The sequence below is a fragment of the Leptonychotes weddellii genome, chromosome 1 (genome assembly GCF_054177405.1).
Source record: "Leptonychotes weddellii isolate Sample4059 chromosome 1, ASM5417740v2, whole genome shotgun sequence".
Classification (NCBI taxonomy): domain Eukaryota; kingdom Metazoa; phylum Chordata; class Mammalia; order Carnivora; family Phocidae; genus Leptonychotes; species Leptonychotes weddellii.
In genome coordinates, this window is record NC_138369.1 from 8,651,822 (window position 1) to 8,666,177 (window position 14,356).

At 39.7% G+C, this 14,356-nt stretch overlaps 1 protein-coding gene across 1 annotated transcript; it reads right to left on the reverse strand.

Annotated features, from left to right (window-relative positions):
* Nucleotides 1–5,277: 5,277 nt before the first annotated feature.
* On the reverse strand, nucleotides 5,278–6,656 carry LOC102747773 (olfactory receptor 7C1-like). The gene is given in 2 exon segments (XM_081814292.1): nucleotides 5,278–6,118; nucleotides 6,120–6,656. Coding segments are annotated over 2 exon segments (1,176 nt in total). The 5' UTR covers nucleotides 6,534–6,656; the 3' UTR covers nucleotides 5,278–5,356.
* Between the last annotated feature and the right edge of the window lie 7,700 nt (nucleotides 6,657–14,356).

Sequence of the window (14,356 nt, forward strand, 5' to 3'; positions counted from 1 at the left end):
AAAAAAAAAAAAGAAGAAGAAGATAGCAGGAGGGGAAGAATGAAGCGGGGGAAATCGGAGGGGTAGACGAACCATGAGAGACGATGGACTCTGAAAAACAAACTGAGGGTTCTAGAGGGGAGGGGGGTGGGAGGATGTGTTAGCCTGGTGGTGGGTATTGAGGAGGGCACATTCTGCACGGAGCACTGGGTGTTATGCACAAACAACGAATCATGGAACATTACACCTAAAACTAGTGATGTAATGTAGGGGATTAACATAAGAATAAAAAAAAAAGTTAAAAAAATGCCCTTACCCAAGGAAGGTAAGTAAATGAATTGAGGGATTTAAATTCATTTTCTTCAAATAAAATTTTATGGGAAAAATGTCATTGCCTAGTTTCCTATTAGTGCTATCACCAATTACCACACTGAGGGTTTAAAAGAAACAAATTTAGGAGCACCTGGGTGGCTCAGTCATTAAGCGTCTGCCTTTGGCTCAGGTCATGATCCCGGGGTCCTGGGATTGAGCCCTGCATTGGGCTCCCTGTTCAGCAGGAAGCCTGCTTCTCCCTCTCCCACTCCCCCTGCTTGTGTTTCCTCTCTCTGTCAAAGAAATAAATAAAATCTTTAAGAAAAGAGGGGCGCCTGGGTGGCTCAGTTGTTTAAGTGACTGCCTTCGGCTCAGGTCATGATCCTGGAGTCCGGGGATCGAGTCCCGCATCGGGCTCCCTGCTCGGCAGGGAGTCTGCTTCTCCCTCTGACCCTCCTCCCTCTCATGCTCTCTGTCTCTCATTCTCTCTCTCTCAAATAAATAAATAAAATCTTTAAAAAAAATCTTTAAAAAAAGAAAAGAAAGAAAAAAAGAAACAAACAAATTTATGCTCTTGCAGTCCTGGAAGTCAAAACCAAAAATAAGCCTCACTGGGCTAAAATCAAGATGACTCTGCAAGAAACAAGAGAGCATGAATTCCTCCTGCCTAGATACATGATTCTGGGTCAACATTTTTTCTCCACAAAAATGCATGTCATTCTAAACTCTACTCAGTACCTGAACAGGATCTTCATTATAGTCATTTGTTTTGAAAGATTTGTTTATTTTTTTGAGAGAGAGAGCAAGGGGGAGCAGAGGGATAGGGATGGGGACTTCTCCAAAGAAGACATAAAAGTGGCCAACAGACACATGAAAAAATGCTTCACATCACTGGACATCAGGGAAACCCAAATCAAAACCACAATGAGATACCACCTCACATGGGTCACAATGGCTAAAATTAACAAGTCAGGAAACAATAGATGTTGGCAAGAATGTGGAGAACAGGGAACCCTTTTAGACTGTTGGTGAGAATGCAAGCTGGTGCAGCCACTCAGGAAAATGATACAGAGGTTCCTCGAAAAATTGAAAATAGAGCTACCCTATATACCCACTACTGGGTATATACCCCAAAGATACAAATGTAGTCATTCAAAGGGGCACATGCATCACAATGTTTACAGCAGCATTGTCCACAATAACCAAACTATGTGGAGAGCCCAGATGTCCATCGATAGATGAATGGATAAAGAATATGTGAGATATAGTATTACACACACACACACACACACACACACAGGAATACTACTCAGCCAACAAAAAATGAAATCTTGCCATTTGCAATGATGTGGATGGAACTAGGTGGTATTATGCTAAGTGAAATAAGTCAATCAGAGAAAGACAATTATCATATGATCTCATGGATACATGGAATTTAAGAAACAAAACAGAGGAAAACAGGGGAAGAGAGGAAAACATAAAACAAGACGAAACCAGAGAGGGAGACAAATCATAAGAGACTCTTAATCATAGGAAACAAACTAAGGGTTGCTGGAGGGAAAGGAGGTGGGGGGATGGGGTAACCAGGTGATGGACATTGGGGAGTGTATGTGCTATAATGAGCACTGGGTATTATAGAAGACTGATGAATCACTGACCTCTACCTCTGAAACCAATAATACATTATATGTTAATTAATTGAATTTAAATAAATAAGTAAATAAAAAGACTCTGAGAAAAGATTTTTTTAAATAATTTTTTAAAATTTGAGTGTGATTAACACACAATGTTACATTACTTTTGAGTGTACAACACAGTGATTCAACAAGTTTAAACATTATGCCATTCTCACAGTGTGTTGAGCTGCCATCTGTCACCACACATGCTATGATGATACCATTGACTATATTTCCAAGGCTGTGCCTTTTATTCCTGTGACTCATTCATTCCTTAACTGGAAGCCTCTATCTCCCACTCCCCTTCATCATTCTGCTTTTCACTTGTTCATTTACTGTTTTAAAAACCAGTACCAAGCTATTCTTACAGTCAAACAAAATAATTACCCAAACAGTGATACAAGGCAAGCTGTCGACATCATATTTTCTCCCCTAAAAATGTAAAATTGCATCCAAATTCTAGAAGTTAAGTCTCCTATGAGCATGTAATCATGGGCCTCCATTTTAATACTATCATTTTGTATCCTGTTTTTAAAGAAACAAAAAATCAGTTCGAAAATCTTTGTGGAAGAAAAGTGGGGAGAAAGATCTAATAAGCTCAGGTGGCCCCTAGAAATGGTGAGGAGGAGCAAACGTCCTTGGTTCTGGCAACACTCCAACCCCAGTTACAACACCTTGATGCCCAGAACAATAAAGCAGCAAAGAGCAATTTGTCCAAAAGAAACAGTACATTATCAAGACATCTGACTGAACATCCCACCAGAATAACAAGCAAAAGGAAGACACCCACAATTCACAAAAGGAAATAACACACAGTTTGACAAAAGTGGAGGATTTTAAGATTATTTGCTAAAAGAACTTTTCTAAATGATATAAAATGCAAAACTTTTATAATAAGGAAGTCATGTTTTCAATTTTGGACCTAAGCATGTTTGCTATTTGTACTTGGAGAACCAACCAAACTATTCTAAATGTTAGTATATTCTCTCAAATAGTAGGGCTAGGACTGTCAATCCTCCTAACGTGGTTGACAGATTTAGTGAATATATGGAATGACCTTAGCATAGTTTCCTCCTCTTGATAATGTGTGCTTATCACTGGTGATGAGATTTGGCTGAGTTTTTTCTTCTCTCCAATGTCAACACTTCGCCACCTCTGGTTCCCCAGTTCCACAGCCTTCTTTCAATCCCTTGTCATCTCTACACCTACCAAAGGCTGGCACCCTCTAGCCAATATTCACATTTACCTAGAGAGATCTTTATTGCATTTAATATACTGTCCAATTCCCCAACATAACCCCTTCCTGGTGACTCCCTGCTGGAGACTGAACCCCAAATTCCATAGCTTCCAACCCTTGGCTTGCCTCCCCTAATCGACCCACCAGCTTCTCACTCCCGCAGCCTCACACACATTGATTTCACAGTGAACTTGCATTGTAGCTTCACCTGAAGCCACAGTCCTAAGGCTCAGAGCCTCCATACACCTGCTGCCCTCTGTTAGGAGTCACCCACTGGTCTATTTGGGCTGATTCACCTCCTGTCTATCTTCACTATCCCATCACCTCTTTCAGCCTATAAGGAGTGATTACCTTCATGAATCTTTGTTTTTGTTTGTTTGTTTGTTTGTTTGTTTGTTTTTTAACATTCCCACAGAAAAAGGACACTTTCTCTTGCAATGATATAGATGTAGGGGTTACCACTGTGTACATTTTCCAAATTCTATGTATGTTTCCCTGCTTGACTGTGAGTGCATGTGGCCTGTTATACATACTCCCACCCTTTACCCCCAGATGTAGTTTGGTTGGGAATAGTAGGAATAAATATATTGTGTCGTATGTTTAAGTGAAATAAGTCAGTCAGAGAAAGACAAATATCATATGATTTCATTCATATGTGGAATTTAAGAAACAAAACAGATGAACATAGGGGAAGGGAAGGAAAAATAAAATAAGATGAAAATTCCCTCTGCTCAGCGGGGAGCCTGCTTCTTCTTCTCCCTCTGCCTGCCTCTCTACCTACATGTGCTCTCTCTCTCTGACAAATAAGTAAATAAAATCTTTTTTAAAAAAAGATGAAAATTGACAGGGAGGCAACCCCTAAGAGATGCTGAACTCTAGGAAACAAACTGAGGGTTGCTGGAGGGGAGGTCAGTGGGGGGAAGAGATAATTGGGCGATGGGCATTAAGGAAAGCACTTGATGTAATGAGCACTGGGTATTATATGCAACTGATGAATCATTAAATTCTACCTCTGAAACTAACTTTATAAAATTGTGAAATTAGCTTAAGCCTAAATTGGTTTCAAGACAGGAGAATGAGAAAACACAAATCCTATAAAATAAAAAGCTGTTATATTATAAAAGTGGATTCAAAATCAATAAGAAGGGGTGCCTGGGTTACTCAGTGGGCTAATCATCCAACTCTTGATCTCGGCTCAGGTCTTGATCTCAGGGTTGTGAGTTCAATCTCCACCTTAGGATCCGCACTGGGCATGGAGCCTACTAAAAACAAAGAAAAGAACCCACCAAATTTCTTTTCTACTCGAAAGCTTTCATTAAATCAATACATTTTTATTTTCTGGTCCTGACTGTATTTAACAACCCACCCATCTGTTTTCCACTCAACAAATATTCACTGAGCATAAACTCCATCCTGAGAACTGTACTAGGCACTGCAATTTCAAAGATAGGTAAAAGACAGTTCTGAAATTCAAGGAATCTATAATGTGGATGAATAGAGAAATTTATTTTTTTTAAAGATTTTATTGATTTATTTGACAGGGAGAGACACAGTGAGAGAGGGAACCCAAGCAGGGGGAGTGAGAAGCAGTCTTCCCACCAAGCAGGGAGCCTGATGTGGGGCTCGATCCGAGGACCCCAGGATCATGACCTGAGCCAAAGGTAGACGCTTAACAACTAAGCCACCCAGGAGCCCCTGAATAGAGAAATTTAGTAAAGCTGATGTCACTGGAAGGAAAGTGAATCAGATCAGGATAAAAAGGAGGGGGAGTCAAATCTTTGAGTTGATTTTATTTACGTGACCCGAGAAAACATCTCTGCAAATGAGTTTTCGGGACATTTCCAGAATAGGCACACATCCCATCACTCTGAAGATAGATATTAAATATGTGGGATTTAAGTTTGTTTTTTTTTTTAAGAAATCCAAACCATTACTGAAAATTACTGAGAAAATACCAGCTTGTATACATACCAAGTAAAGCGATTGGTTATAAAGTGAAAAAGGGAACCCAAGATATACCCAAGGAAAACAGAGAAAACAAGGAAGACCCAAGGAGAGAACTGCTTTAAAATATGTACACCTGGGAAAAAAATAAAAATATTGGGTGAAGGAAGCCAGGCGCTCTGGGCCTCCATATTGTGTGCCCAGCTACTCAAGAGAGTCCTATAATGGTTCTGACGCTGAGAGTCACCACCCTGCCAAGGAGCCTGCTCAGGGCCCCCTTCACTTCCTTGTTCCTCAAGCTGTAGATGAAGGGGTTCAGCATGGGGGTGACAATGGTGTACATCACCGAGGCCACCAGACTCGTCCTGGAGGATGAAGTTGCTGCAGAACTGAGGTAGACCCCAAGCCCTGTGCCATAGAACAAGGAGACCACCGAGAGGTGAGACCCACACGTGGAAAAGGCTTTGTACTTGCCCCTGGCTGATGAAATTCTCAGGATGGAGGAGAAAATCTGAGAATAAGGAAAGAGGATCCCAGAGAGAGGAAAAATACCTAGGACAATAGTCACAAAATATACCACTAAGTTATTGATGAAGGTGTCAGAACAAGCGAGCTTCAGGACTTCAGGAAGATGGCAAAAAAAGTGTGGAATTTCCATGTTTGTGCAGAAGGACAGCTTCAAAAGGGTCAAGGTCTCGAGCAGAGAGCCCATGACACTGATGCACCAGGATCCCAAGGCCAGCATCCCACAGAACTGGGGGTTCATGATGACTGAGTAGTGCAGAGGGTGACAGATGGCCACAAAGCGGTCATAGGCCATCACGGTCAGGAGTAAATTGTCCACGCATCCAAACACAAAGAAAAAAAATGTCTGGCTGAGGCAGCCTGCATAGGTGATAACTTTTCTCTGAGTCTGGATGTTCAGCAGCATCTTGGGGACGGTGGTGGAGGTGAAACAGATGTCAGCAAAAGGACAGGTTGGAGAGGAAGAAGTACATGGGTATGTGGAGTTGGGAGTCTGAGCAGATGGCCAGGATGATGAGCAGTTTCCCAGTGAATGCGACCAAGTATATGCACAGGAACAGCCCAAAGAGCAGGCACTGAATCTCCGACTTTGCTGAAAATCCCAAGAGGAGAAATTGTGAAGCATGTGTTTGATTTCCTGATTCCATATGGGTGATATAACTAGAAGGAACAAGGAAAAAATCAGCATTCAATGACCACCACAGTGACAGCACAGAAATGTGATTGTCTTTAATTTCCAGTGAATGGACTAATAAAGTACTACCCTGCTTTTGCCTCAGTTGGGGAATTTGAAATGCCTCCATCCTTCCCTTGGCTGCCACTACCGTCTGGAAATGTAGTCCTAGTTCCAGAGCAGTCATTTCCTTTATAGCCCAGCTACTCAGAGTGTGGTCCGTGGACCAGCAGGAAAAACATCGCCCAGAGCTTCTTTGAATGCAGAGTCCCAGGCCACATTCAGACTTGCTGAATCCAAATACACATTGTGACAAGATCACGGTGGTTTCCCCTGCTCATTCATGACTGAATAGTGCTGGTCTAGATCATCTGTGGGTTTCAATTCTTCATCTTTTATCTCCTAATTTTTATTTTCCTCTACACCTTCCCTCAAACAACCTTACTTCATATGTAGGCCAAAATAGGAAGTTGATAATTAGGGTGTTTTCATGCCATGTAGGTGGAGTTAATAATTTTCATATATTGGTCTTAATTGTTCTGAACACTGTGCATGAATCCTATATTTAGTTTTTCAAAGCAAATATCAATAACTTTCACAATGCTTTGCATTGCTTACATGACCAGATTACATTATTTTGCATGTTCATTTTGTGACACTGTTCTTTGACATTGGAACATCTACCAGCCATTGTGCCTTCTTTCTTTCATTTTTGAGTAGAATTTCTTTAAATATCATATTTAGAAGTAAATAAGCACCACATAATATGTTGATGGTATACTTGGGCATGTTTTGTTTTTAATACTAGGATTCCAAATCCTGCACATTTCATTACTCCAAGTCAAGGTTCTTCACACTCTGCAGGGCTGCCTCAGGCAGTGCTTCACAAATAAGAGGAAAGGCTAACATTGGAATAAAGCAGAACCCAAGAGGTGAGCAGACATGAGGGAGGGTCAGTTCTTGCTGCAGGAGGACAGGGTCCCTGCAATGATGCTCTGAGAACAGAAGAAAGAAGAGCTGAGAAGGAATGAGGAGCAAGAATCCTTTTCAGACATGAAATGTACAAAATTTGGAATCAATCCCATTTCACTAACTCATCAACCTATTTCCCCAGAAGACATGGTTAATAAAAGCTCTCCTTCCCTTCACACCATTTTCCCAGAGTACTTACTGGACTGCTCTGGCTTCCCCCGATGCCTCACTCAATGACTCTACAGGTCCTTCCTTCCAAGAATGATTGATGCAGAAAGGACAAAAATTGGGGGTCAGGCACTGGTTCTTTGGAGTGGTTGGACATCTCAGAGAGGCACGGAGAGAATGCTCTTAGCCTGTGGCTGATGAGCAGCAGGTGACCCCTGCAGAGGGGGATTCAGGGACTGAACTTCAGAACTCCTTATTAAATAAATTCACTTCATGTTGCTCGATTCTCTAAGCAATTAAGCTCTCCTAAAGCCAAGGGACCATAAATAAAGGAAAATTTTCTGCCACTTCAGTCCCCAGGTGCATATTCTCTTTCTACCAATGGGTCCATCACCCCTGGAATGGACATTTCTCCAATGTATATAACCACTCATGCAGGCACATCAAAAAGATCACGCTGTAAGACTGTTGAATCACAGACCTGTACCTCTGAAACAAATACAACATTATATGTTTAAAAAAAGAAGAAGAAGAAGATAGCAGGAGGGGAAGAATAAAGGGGGGGAAATCGGAGGGGGAGATGAACCATGAGAGACAATGGACTTTGAGAAACAAACTGAGGGTTCTAGAGGGGAGGGGGTAGGGGGATGGGTTAGCCTGGTGATGGGTATTAAAGAGGGCACGTTCTGCATGGAGCACTGGGTGTTATACGAAAACAATGAATCATGGAACACTTCATCTAAAACTAATGATGTAATGTATGGTGATTAACATAACATAATAAAAAATAATCATGCTGTGAGCCTCTGAGCTGCTTCTCCAGTGTCTGACTCAGAGATATAGTATGTCACCTGACCACATCCATCCCAACTAGGATCCTCCCTGGAACTTCATTCTGACTTCTATTTTGAAAACTTCAAAGACACAGATGTAGTGAAAAGAAGGGCCATATGCACCCCAATGTTCATAGCAACAATGTCCGCAATAGCCAAACTGTGGAAAGAGCCGAGATGCCCTTCAACAGATGAATGGATAAAGAAGATGTGGTCCATATATACAATGGAATATCACTCAGCCATCAGAAAGGATGAATACCCAACTTTTACATCAACATGGATGGGACTGGAGGAGATTATGCTAAGTGAAATAAGTCAAGCAGAGAAAGTCAATTATCATATGGTTTCACTTATTTGTGGAACATAAGGAATAGCATGGAGGACATTAGGAGAAGGAAGGGAAAAATGGGGGGCGGGAATTGGAAGGAAAGATGAACCATGAGAGACTATGGACTCTGAGAAACAAACAGGGTTTTAAAGGGGAGGAGGGAGGGGGGATTGGTTAGCCTGGTGATGGGTATTAAGGAGGGCACGTACTGCATGGAGCACTGGGTGTTATACGAAAACAATGGATCGTGGATCACCACATCAAAAACCAATGATGTATTGTATGGTGACTAACATAACATAATAAAATTTAAAAAAAAACAAAACTTCAGACAGATTCTGAAGAAAATGCCTGTATCATTGTATCTGGTGGATGGTAAATTTTTTGGATACAGAGCTAGAGTTTCCTTTATACATGTTCCCCAAATCCAATTATTCAAGTTTTTCATTTGGGGTAAGTTTATTCACGTCTTTAAATTCATTCACATCATTCACATCACATCTTTCATCTGGGGTAAATTCATCACATCAAATTTCTTGCTATATACTCAGGTAGGCTACTCAGAGCATTCCTTTCCAATGGGAACGAGTACTTTGTGTGTTTTTTGTGGGTTTTTTTTTGTTTGTTTATTTGAGTATAGTTGACACAATGTTACATTAATTTTAGGTGTACAACATAGTGATTTGACAAGTTTATACACTATGCTACCATCTGTCCTGATACATAACTCTTACAATATAATTGACTGTATTCCTTACACTGTGCCTTTTATTCTCATAACTTATCCATCCCATAACAGGAAGCCTGTACTTCCCTCTCCCCTCTACCCACTCTGCCCATCCCGCCACACTCCTCTTCTCTAGAAACCATCAGTTTGTTCTCTGTATTTATAGGTCTGATTCTGCTTTTTGCTCATTCATTTTTTTAGATTCCACTTATGAGTGGAATTGCATGGTAATTGTCTTACTCAGTCTGATTTAATTCACTTAGCATAATATCTTCTAGGTCCATAAATGTTGTCTCAAATGGCAGGATCTCATCTTTTTTTTTATGGCTGAGAAATACTCGTGCGTGTGTGTGTGTGTGTGTGTGTGAGTGTGTACCACATTTTCCTTGTCCATTTGTCTATGATAGATACTTAGGTTGCTTCCATATCTTAGTTATTGTAAATAATGAAGAAGTAAACATAGGGGTGCATATATTTTGTCAAGTTAGTGTTTTTGTTTTCTTTGATAATGGTAGTGGAATTATTGGATCATGTGGTAGCTTCTATTTTTAAGTTTTGAGGAAACTTCATACTGATTCCACAGTGGCTATACCAATTTGCATTCATTCCAACAGTGTGTAAGGTTTCCTTTTTCTCCACATCCTCACCAACAATTGTTGATTCTTCTGTTTTTTATTTTAGCCATTCTGACAGGTGTGAGGTGGTATCTAATTGTGGTTTCCATTTGCATTTCCCTGATGATGTTGAGCACATTTTCATGTGTCTGTTGGCTATCTGTAGGTCTGTATTAAAAAAATATTTACTCAAGAGTCCCTGCTCATTTTTAATTAGATTATGTGGGTTTTTTTGTTGTTGAGTTGTAGGAGTTCCCTGTGTATTTTAGATATTAACCCCTTATCAGATATATCATTTGCAAATATCTTCTCCCATTCAGTAGGTTGTCCTTTTGTGTTATTGATTATTTCCTTTACTGTGTAAAAGCTTTTAATTTTGATGTTGTCCCAGTAGTTTGTTTCTGCTTTTGTTTCTCTAAGCTTAGGAGACTTTTCTAGAAAAATGTTGCTACAGCTGATGTCAGAGAAATTACTGCCTGTGTTCTCTCTAGGATTTTTATGGTTTCAGGTCTCACATTTAGGTCTTTAATCCATTTTGAGTTTATTTTTGTGTATGTAATTAGAGAATGTTCCAGTTTCAATCTTTTACATGTAGCTGTCTAGTTTTCCCAGCAACATTTATTAAGAAGATTGTCTTGTCCCTGTATTATTGCCTCTTTTGTCATAGATTAATTGACCATATAATCACAGGTTTATTTCTGGGGTCTCTAGTCTGCTCCATTGACGTATGTGTCTATTTTTGTGCCAGTACCATACTGTTTTGATTACTACAGCTTTGTACTATACCTTGAAATCTGGCATTGTGATAACTCCAGTTCTGTTCTACTTTCTCAGGATTGCTTGACTATTCAGGGTCTTCTGTGGTTCCACATGAATCTTAGTATTATATATTCTAGTTTTGTGAAAACCACTCTTGGTATTTTGATAGAGATTGCATTAAATCTGTAGATTGCTTTGGGTAATATTGACATTTTCACAATATTAATTCTTCCAATCCATGAGCATGTTATTTCTTTCCATCTGTTTGTATCATCTTCAATTCCTTTCATCAGTGTTTTAGAGGGTTTTTTGTTGTTGTTGTTGTTGTTGTTTTAAAGATTTTATTTATTTATTCGACAGAGAGAGACATAGCGAGAGCAGGAACACAAGCAGGGGGAGTGGGAGAGGGAGAAGCAGGCTTCCCGCAGAGCAGGGAGCCCAATGTGGGACTCGATCCCAGGATCCTGGGATCATGACCTGAGCTGAAGGCAGATGCTTAACGACTGAGCCACCCAGGCGCCCTGTTTTAGAGTTTTTGAAGTACAGGTCTTTTACCTCTTTGGTTAAATTTATTCCTAAGTATTTTATTCTTTTAGGTGCAATTGTAAATGGTTTTTTTTTTTTATTTTTATTCAAAACTTTTTTTTTCTTTCACTTACTTCATTTTTAGGGCATAAAAATGTTACTAATTTCTGGGCATTGATTTTGTATCTTGCACTTTACTGAATTTGTTTATGACTTCTAGTAGATTTTGATAGTCTTTAGGATTTTCCATGCATAAAATCATGTCATCTCCAAATAGTGACAATTAAACATTTTTTCCCAATATGGATGCCCCATATCCCTTTTTCTTGTCTGATTGCTGTGGCTAGGATTTCCAGCACTATGTTGAATAAAAGTGGTGAGAGTGGGCATCTTTGTCTTGGTCCTGACATTGGAGGAAAAGCTCTCAGTTTTTCACCATTGAGTATGATGTTAGCTGTGGGTTTTTCATATATGACCTTTATTATGTTGAGATATGTTCCATCTATCCCTACTTTGTTGAGAGAGTTTGTCAGGAATGAATGTTGATTCTTGCCAAATGCTCTTTCTGCATCTATTGAGATAATCATGAGTTTTAGCCTTCATTTTGTTGATGTGGTGTATGACACTGATTGATTTGCAAATATTGAAACATCCTTGCATCCCTGAAATAAATCCCATCTGATCATAGTGAATGATTTCTTTTTACTATATTGTTATATGTGGTTTGCTAATATTTTGTTGAGAACTTATGTATCTATCTTTATCAAGGATATTGGTCTGTGGTTCTCTTTTTCTGTGATGTCTTTGTCTGGTTCTGGTATCAGGGTAAGCCTGGCCTTACAATGTATTTGGAAGCTTTCCTTCCTTTTCTGTGTTGTGGAATATTTTGAGGAGAATAAGTATTAACCCTTCATTATTATTTTTCTTTCAATGTCTGGTAGACCACCTGTGAATCCATCTGGTATGGAACTTGTGCTTTTGGGTGGTATTATGATTACCAATTCAATTTTGTTACTTATAACAGGTCAGTTCAAACTTTCTATTTCTTCCTGGTTCTGTTTTGGGAGATTGTATGATTCTCGGACTTTATCCATTTCTTCTAGGTTGTCCAATTTGTTGGCATATAATTTTTTTTTAGTATCCTGTTATAGTTCTTTTTATTTCTGTGGCATCAGTTGTTACTACTCCTTTCTCATTTCTGATTTATGTAGTTGTGTCCTTTCTCCTTTTCTTCTTCTTTTTTAAGAATTCATTTATTTAGGGCACCTGGGTGGCTCAGTTGGTTGAGCGACTGCTTTCGGCTCAGGTCATGATCCTGGAGTCCCTGGATCGAGTCCCGCATCGGGCTCCCTGCTCGGCAGGGAGCCTGCTTCTCCCTCTGACCCTCCCCCCTCTCATGTGCTCTCTCTCTCTCATTCTCTCTGTCTCAAATAAATAAATAAATAAAAATCTTTAAAAAAAAATTCATTTATTTACTTATTTATTTATTATGTTATGTTATGTTAGTCACCATACAGTACATCATTAGTTTTTCATGTTGTGTTCCATGATTCATTGTTTATGTATAACACCAAGTGCTCCACGCAATATATGCCCTCCTTAATACCCATCACTAGGCTCACCCATCCCCCCACTCCCCTCCTGTGTAAAACCCTCAGTTTGTTTCCTTAAGTCCATAGTCTCATGGTTTCCCTTGCCATCTGATTTCTCCCCCTTCCTTTTTCCCTTCTTTCTCCTAATGTCCTCCATGCTATTCCTTATATTCCACATATAAGTGAAACCATATGATAATTGACTTTCTCTGCTTGACTTATTTAACTTAGCATAATCCCCTCCAGTTCCATCCATTTCGATGAAGATAGTGGGTATTCATCCTTTCTGTGGCTGAGTAATATGCCATTGTATATATGGACCACATCTTTATCCATTCATCTGCTGAAGGGCATCTTGGCTCCTTCCACAGTTTGGCTATTGTGGACATTGCTGCTATGAACATTGGAGTGCATGTGGCCCTTGTTTTCACTACATCTGTATCTTTGGGGTAAATACCCAGTAGTGCAATTGCTGGGTCATAGGGTAGCTCTATTTTTAACTTTTTGAGGAAACTCCACACTGTTTTCCAAAGTGGTTATACCAACTTGCACTCCCACCAACAGTGTAAGAGGGTTCCCCTTTCTCCACATCCTCTGCAACATTTGTTGTTTCTTGCCTTGTCAATTTTTGCCATTCTAACTGGTGTAAGGTGGTATCTCATTGTGGTTTTGATTTTAATTTCCCTGATGGCTAATGATGTTGAATATATTTTCATGTGTCTGTTAGTCATTTGTATGTCTTCTTTGGAGAAGTGTCTGTTCATGTCTTCTGCCCATTTTTTGACTTGATTATTTGTTTTTTGAGTGATGAGTTTGAAACATTCTTTATATTTCTTGGATACCAACCCTTCATCTGTAGTGTCATTTGCAAATATATTCTCCTGTTGCGTGGGTTGCTTCTTTGTTTTCTTGAATGTTTGCTGTGCAGAAACTTTTTACGTTGATGAAGTCCCAAAAGTTCAATTCACTTTGTTTCCCTTGCCTTTGGAGGCACATCTTTTTTTTTTTTTTTTAATTATGTTATGTTAGTCACCATACAATACATCATTAGTTTTTGATGTAGTGATCCATGATTCATTGTTTCATATAACACCCAGTGCTCCATGCAGTACATGCCCTCCTTAGTACCCATCACCAGGCTAACCCATCCCCCCACCCCTCTCCCCTCTAAAACCCTGTTTGTTTCTCAGAGTCCATACTCTCATGGAGTCATGTCTTGAAAGAAGTTGCTGTGGCCGATGCCAAAGAGGTTACTGCCTATGTTCTCCTCTAGGATTTTGATGGATTCCTATCTCACATTGAGGTCTTCCATCCATTTTGTGTTTATCTTTGTGTACGGTGTAAAAGAATGGTCGAGTTTCATTCTTCTGTATATAGCTGTCCAATTTTCCCAGCACCATTTATTGAAGAGACTGTCTTTTTTCCATTGGATATTTTTTCCTGCTTTGTCGAAGATTATTTGACCATAGAGCTGAGGGTCCATTTCTGG